The sequence below is a fragment of the Tupaia chinensis genome, unplaced genomic scaffold (genome assembly GCF_000334495.1).
Source record: "Tupaia chinensis unplaced genomic scaffold, TupChi_1.0 Scaffold000243_1, whole genome shotgun sequence".
Lineage (NCBI taxonomy): Eukaryota > Metazoa > Chordata > Mammalia > Scandentia > Tupaiidae > Tupaia > Tupaia belangeri.
Window position 1 is genome coordinate 334649 of NW_006159721.1, and position 7485 is coordinate 342133.

The following is a 7485-nucleotide window of genomic DNA, read 5'->3' on the forward strand; positions in this document are numbered from 1 at the left end:
TGCTATAGGGCGCGAGCACTCGCCAGAGAGACAGAGAGAGACAAAGAGATAGAAAGAGAAAAATCACCCCCCGGTGAGATGGCCATGTGCTATAATCCCTTCTCCTCCACACTCCTCTCGGGATTTTGGACACACACGCAAACACAGCCGGTGTGAGTTTTAAGCCACTGGGTCTTGGACTAGAACGATGGGCAACTACATGGGAGTCCAGTGATGTAATCATTATGCAATCTACTGGTCCCAACTATATGTAAATTTTAAACTGAGTTTTAAAAATCTTTAAATATAGAAAATGCATCATACCTCACATTAGTTTCATCATTAAATTCTTCTGCCCACTTCTTCCTTGATTGTGCAGTAGTAGACCCATCTAAACGGTAATAGTCAATGTTTCGTAGCCATTTTCCTTCACCTGAAAATTCAAGAAGAAAACACAAAAGGGATTTGATACACTGCTCTGCAGTAGTAACAGATTTTTCTCCTTGCTCATCATTGCATCATACCTCACATTAGTTTCATCATTAAATTCTTCTGCCCACTTCTTCCTTGATTGTGCAGTAGTAGACCCATCTAAACGGTAATAGTCAATGTTTCGTAGCCATTTTCCTTCACCTGAAAATTCAAGAAGAAAACACAAAAGGGATTTGATACACTGCTCTGCAGTAGTAACAGATTTTTCTTCTTGCTCATCATCTGAAAGTGGGTTACACATAAAATACCCTACATATATTTCCAAACACATACTTTTCTTTTGTATAAAAAGGTTATGTTTAATATATAACAATACAAGTGAATTCTTTTTGGTTGTTTTGTTTTGTTTTGCTATAGAGTAAATGCACTTGCTGGATAGAGACAGAAAAAGAGAGGGAAAGTGAGAAAGCACTCCCAAAGTGGATGACCACATCACAATTCCTTCTCTTCCATTCTGCCCTCAGAATTTTGGGCATTCACACATATGTTCTCATTTCATAAGAACAATTTGTGTTATTTATAAAAGATAACAACTTTGTAAGTTAGTGATCTCCATATCAATTTTAGATAGTCAGGTAAAATTTTATCCAAGACTTACACTAATACCAAAATAGAAGGGATTAAGTGCTTATAACATTTTTGTATTTTAATCAGACATCATTTCCATTTGAATTATTTAATTATGAACACAGTTCAACTATTTCTCATCCAAGTAACATTCTTATTTTCATGCCCTGGAGACTTGGACCTTTTCACCAAACTGTTCACATTTATTATATTACTTACCCATATCTTTACTAACATTAAAAACCTACCATTCCCTTGCTAAAATTTCAGTAATACCTAAGAACATCATTTTATTTATTTATGACTTTTATATCTTTTAACTAGTAAAAAAACCATACATATCAAAGAAAGAATTTGAGATAGCTGATTGGATAAAGAGGTAAGTGGCTGGAGTCATACATACATTAATCATTTACTTGAACAGCATAATTACTACAATTAATGTGCTAATCAAAAATTAATGAAGGGACCTGCAGATGGCTTAGCGGTTACATCACTGGAATCCCACATGGCTGACCACAGTTCAAGTCCTGGATCCAGTGGCTTAAAAAATCACACTGGGAGCTTGTGTGTGTGTGTACCCAAGATCCCAGGAGGAGAATGGAGAAGGGATTGCAGCATGGCCATCCCCCTGGGGAGTGATTTCTCGCTTTCTGTCTCTCTGTCTCTCTCTGTCTGTTTGGCAAGCACATGTGCCCTATAGCAAAAAAAAAAAAAAAATCTGTCTCCTCTATTTGCATAGTCTGACTACCACTGAGCTGGATTAATTATAGGACCATAGTAAATACTTGCTGAATTGTCAAGACAATAAATTATCTGGATCATCCCTAGTTTTTTTTCCATGGAGAATAATGCTCTAGTGTTGCATTTTTTTATGTGCGTCTTAAATTTCAGTTCTAGATATACAGCAGGATTTTTGTCTTTCTCACTCCTCCTTATTTCTAAAGTCCTTTTTTATTGGCATATCTTTTACACATATATATCTTCTTTTATTTAACTATAAGAAAATTCTTAAACATATTCATTTTAGTATCTCTAAGTATTGATTTTATTACTTAGAGTCTGTGTTCTGGCAGTGTTTCATTACTTAAAAGCCTATATTACAAAGTTATATTCATTTACAACTATCAATAAATGGGAAATGCCCATCTTAATATGGACACATAGTACTGTAATTATATTTCCTCCATCTTTAATGGATTAAAAATAGTTGTCATTGTTTTAATTTATGTTTTCCTAAGCATTGGCAGTGTTGAATATTTTTTCATACGCATGGTAGTTTGTTTCTAATTTGTTAAAATGTCTTCAGTAAGTGTTCTTTTAACTGTCAATCAGTGTGCTCTGTCTTTTTGTTACTAATGTTAACTACTACCACTACTACTATGTCACACTGTATTGGGCACTGAGCTAGACCCAACAACTACAGGAAATCATGGTATAGAGAGACTCAAACACATAATAAGTCCCACAGTAGAGATGAATATAATTTGCTGTGGGATCTTGAATGGTAATACTAAATGCTCAATAAGCTTAATTGATGTGTGGAGCCATTTGTTATATTTATTCATTTAATCCTCGCAACAACCATGTGCAATAGGTACTCTGCATATCCCCATTTTTATAGATAAACTGAGGCACAAGAAATTTAATTGCCTCAATTGAAAATGTCAGTAAATGGTGAAACAGATTAAACTCAGGGGGTCTCACTCCGAAGTCTATATATATGTATTTTTTTTAGAATTTTTTTTTTGCTTTTTTATTTGTTGTTATTATTTTTTAAATTTGACCAGAGAGAGACATAGAAAGGGAAAGTTAGAAAGCAAGCCATCGGGTCTGAAACTTGAACCACTGTTGACCATGTACAAGTCCAGTGCCCCAACCACCATGCCAGCTGTTGGCCCTAAAGTCTGTATTCTCAACTACTAAGATATACTATCAGTTTTTGAGTGTTAGATTCATGGAGGTATAATTAACGATTGTTTGTTTGCATTATCATGAAAGGTATGTTGAAATGCTTTTTTAAAAAGTCATATCATTTTCAATTTTTCTTTTAGTTTTATGCTATAGAGATAAAACATATGCCAGAAAGAGACAGACAGGAACAGAGAGAGGGAAAATGAGAAATCACCCCTAAGGTGAGCGAGCAGTCATGCCATAAACCCTTCTCCTTTCTCCTCTTGGGATTTTGGACACACATGTGCACATGTCCAGCATGCATTTCAAGCTTCCAGGGCTAAGACTCTAACCACAGAGTCGGACATATGGGATCTAGCACCCTAGCCACCACTCCACCTGTTGGTCCTTTTTAAAGTATTTATTTTTTAAAAGAGATTTTTGCCTTAAGGCCTGTGTGCTTATCAGGAAGAGAGAGAGAGAGACAGAAACAGTGAGAAGGCAAGTGGGAAATAACCTCCCAAGGGAGATGACCACGCCGCAATCCCTTCTCCATTCTCTTCCTGGGATCTTGGGTACACACACACAAGCGCCCAGTGTGATTTTGAAGCCACCGGGTCCAGGACTTGAACTGTGGTCAGCCATGAGGGGTTCCAGTGATGTAACCGCTAAGCCATCTGCTGGTCCCTTCATTGGGACCCCTCAGGGGGGATGGCCACGCCGCAATCCCTTCTCCTCTTGGGATCTTGGGCACGCACACACACGCGCCTGGCCTGAGTTTCAAGCCACTGGGTCCGGGACGCGAACCGCAGTCAACTACATGGGAGTCCAGCGACATAGCCATTACGCTAACTGCTGGTCCCTCGAGGACAGATTTTAATGAGACTGACATAATCATCATACAACATGAAGCATTCTGGGAAGTCTTGTGGAGTCATCTGATTCCCTGCCTTTCTCTCTCATACTCCATTGCCTCAGTCCTGAGCAAACAGCATCCTATTTTCTGTCTCTGAATTTCATCTAGGAAGCTCTTATAAACAGAATCACATATTTGTCTTTTTGTGACTAGCTGATTTCACCTACCACACCGTCTTGAAGATTCATTCATGTTATATTATATATCAAAGTTTCCTTCCTTTTAAAGGCTAAATAATATTCCATTCTATGTGTATATATTTTGTTGGTCAGTTTATTTGTTGATGGACATTTGGATTGCTTCCACCTTTTGGTTATTGTGCATAATGTGGCTATGAATATGGGAGTACAAATACCTCTTCAAGACCTAATTTTCTATTTTTTCAGACATAGACGTGGTATAACTGGATCATATAGTAATTCAATTAAAATTTTTTAAAATTTTCTATAGGTATGTGCCCTTGCCACTTGTGTGTGTGTGTGTGTCTGTGTGTGTGTGAGAGAGAGAGAGGGGAAGTGAAAAAGCACCCCCACAGGGAGAAAACCATGCAACAATCCCTGCTCCTCCACTGTCCTCTCAGAATTTGGGGCAAGTATACACATGAGCCCAGTTGTGTTTTTCAAGCTGCAGGATCCATGACTTGAACCATGCAGCTGGCCATGTGAGACCCATCTGTCTTAACCACCACAACACTGGCTGGCCCCTGTTTTGTTTTAGACAGGGTCTTCTTTTGTCACTCAGGTCAGTTTTGGACTTGCAATCTTCTTGCCTCAGTCTCCTAGGCTGCTGGGATTACATGCATATACCACTGTGCGAAGCCTTGGACTCAGGATCAAATCCAGACCTCCCACGTGGTCTCAGCCTGCATAACACAGTATCTTAGTATCACACACTACCACAGCTCAGCTATAAACTGTTTTTCATTTTTTTAATAGTAACCCATCCTATTGTATGTGTAGTAGTATTTCACTGTGGTTTTTATTTGTTTCCCTAATTATTAGTGATGATGAGCATCTTTTCATGTGCTTTTGGGAATATGTATATCATTATTGAAAAATGTCTGCTTAAGTGTTTTGTCCACTATCTAATCAGGTTATTTGGAATTTTTGTTACTGTTGCTGAGTTGTAGGAATCTTTTATATGTTATTGACATTAACCCCTTATCACATATATGATTTAAAAACAATTTCTTCCATTCAGTAGATTACCTTTTTACTGTTTCAAAATGGAGAATTTTATGTCATAGATATTTTGCAATACTAATAAATTAATTTTTTAAAAAACTACCCATAAAACAAGCCCCACCAAGATTGCTTTACAGTTGAATTCTAACAAACATTTGAAGAAGAATAAAATCCAATTCTTTAATACTTTCAAAAAATAGAAGAGGAGGGAACCAGCAGTTAGCATAATGGCTATGTCACTGGACTCCTACGTAGTTGACCGCAGTTCGCGTCCCGGACCCGGTGGCTTAGAACTCACGCCGGGCACGTGTGCGTGCGTGCCCAAGATCCCAAGAGGAGAATGGAGAAGGGATTGCGGCATGACCATCCCCCCTGGGGGGTGATTTCTCGCTTTCTGTCTCTATGTCTCTGTCTGTCTGGTGAGCGCACACACCCTATAGCGAAAACCTCTGAAAAAAAAAAAAAAAGAAGAGGAGGGTTAGCTCTGTGGTGAATTGGTAATAATGCATTTTTTAAGAAAAGCCAGATCCTACATGGTAACCACAGTTTGAGTCCCCAGCCTGATCAACCTGAGACATACCAGGAATGTGTGTGAATGTCCAGAATCTGACAGGTTGGAGGACTAGGAGAAGGGGACCTTGGAGTGACTAGACCCAATGAAGGGTGCTCCTTCTCACCATTCCTGTTCTCTCTCTCTTTCTCCTACGTGTGCATGCACACATTCTATCAAGAACAAAGAAAAAAATAGAAGAGGAGAGAATGTGTCCCAACTAACAAAAATGAGGCCAGTATTACCATGATACCAAGAACAGAGACATCATGAGAAAACAAAATTAAAACTCAGTATATTTGATATAAATTGGGATATAAAAATCTTCAACACTAGCAAACTTAATCCAACACCATATAAAGAGAATTACATGCCACGATCAAGTGAGATTTAGCCCAGATATGCAAGATAGTTTTAATAGCAGAAAATCAGACAAGAATGTTGCCTCTTGACTCTTCTATTCAACATTGAACTAGAAATTCTAATTGGGCAATTGGGCAAGAAAAAAAAAACTAAAATGTATCTAGATTGCAGAGTAAATTCTCTCTATTTTACAGATGATATGATTTTGTATATAGAAAATCCTAAAGAATCCACTAGAAAAAAAAAAAAAAATATTTTAAACTACTCAGTGAATCTACCAGCTTGTAGTACACAATGGAAATACACAAAATACTATTTTGTGTATTGCATTTCCAATGAACAATTTGAAAAAGAAATGAAAACCAAAATTTCACTTACAACAGTATCAAAAATAATGAAATACATACAAATAAATTTAATGAAAGAAATATCAAATGTATACTTTGAAAACTACAAAATATTGGCAAAAGACATTAATGACTAAAACAAATGGCAAAATATCCCACATTCATGAATCAAAAGACTTAATATTGTTAAGATGACAATATTTCCTAAAATTAACTACATTCAACACAATCCCTATCAAAAATCCAGGCTGACTTCTTTGTAGACATTTATAAGTGGATTCTTTTTTATATTTGTTTTTTTGATTTACAGAGAGCATGTGCACTTACTTGCCTGAGAGAAAGAGAGAAAGGGAAAGTGAGAAAGCACCCCCTCACACACATTGGAGATGGTCATGCCACAATCCCTTCTCCTCCATCTCTTTCTTCTTTGGGGATTTTGAGCTTGCATGCAAACGTGCCTGATGTGTCTTCCAAGCTGCCAAGAGCAGGACTCAAACCACACAGTTGGCCAAGTAGGATCCAGTAGCCTTACTTCCATGCCACTGCTGGCCCAATAAGCTGATTCTAAAGTAGATATGGAATTGCAAGGGATCCAGAATAGCAAGCACAATGTAAGAAAACTTGCACTGCCAAATTTTAAAACTGTGATAATAAAGTATTACTACAATACTTTATAAAGTATTGTGATAGGAACATAAAGACTAACATACATTGGGCTGTTGAAAAAGTCATGATATATTTTTGCATAGAAAAAATATACGTCATGATTTTTCCAACAACCCAATTGATCAATAGAATAGAACTGGAGGTCAAGAAACAAACCACTGTCTTTATGGTCAACTCATTTTCAACATGGTTGCCAAAACCATTCAACGAGAAAGAAATATTATTTTCAATAAACAGTGCTGGAACAACTAGATAGCCATAACAAAAGACAGAAGATGAAACTTAATCTCATGTCATATATAAAAATTAACTCAAAAAACATCAAAGACATGGGCCAACTTGGTGCTCAAGTGATGCTGGATTCATGCAGAAGATCATCGGTTATGTTCCCTAGTTAATCTGTATACACTAGGCACATATACCAATGATCCTGGCTGGCTGGGGGGTGGTGGATCAATGGCAAAAGACCCTGTTGAGGGGGAAGGAAGGAAAGAATGGGAGGAATGGAGAGAAGAAAAGGGAGGAAAA

The 7485-nt window shown here is 37.4% G+C and overlaps 1 protein-coding gene across 1 annotated transcript in view; it reads right to left on the reverse strand.

Moving 5' to 3' along the window:
• ATRX (ATRX chromatin remodeler) overlaps positions 1 to 7485 on the reverse strand; it is a 247807-nt gene that overhangs the window by 63562 nt on the left and 176760 nt on the right. Inside the window, exon 29 of the mRNA XM_006148780.2 lies at positions 504 to 612. Within this exon, the coding sequence (XP_006148842.1) occupies positions 504 to 612 (109 nt within the window). The remainder of the gene's footprint in view (positions 1 to 503; positions 613 to 7485) is intronic.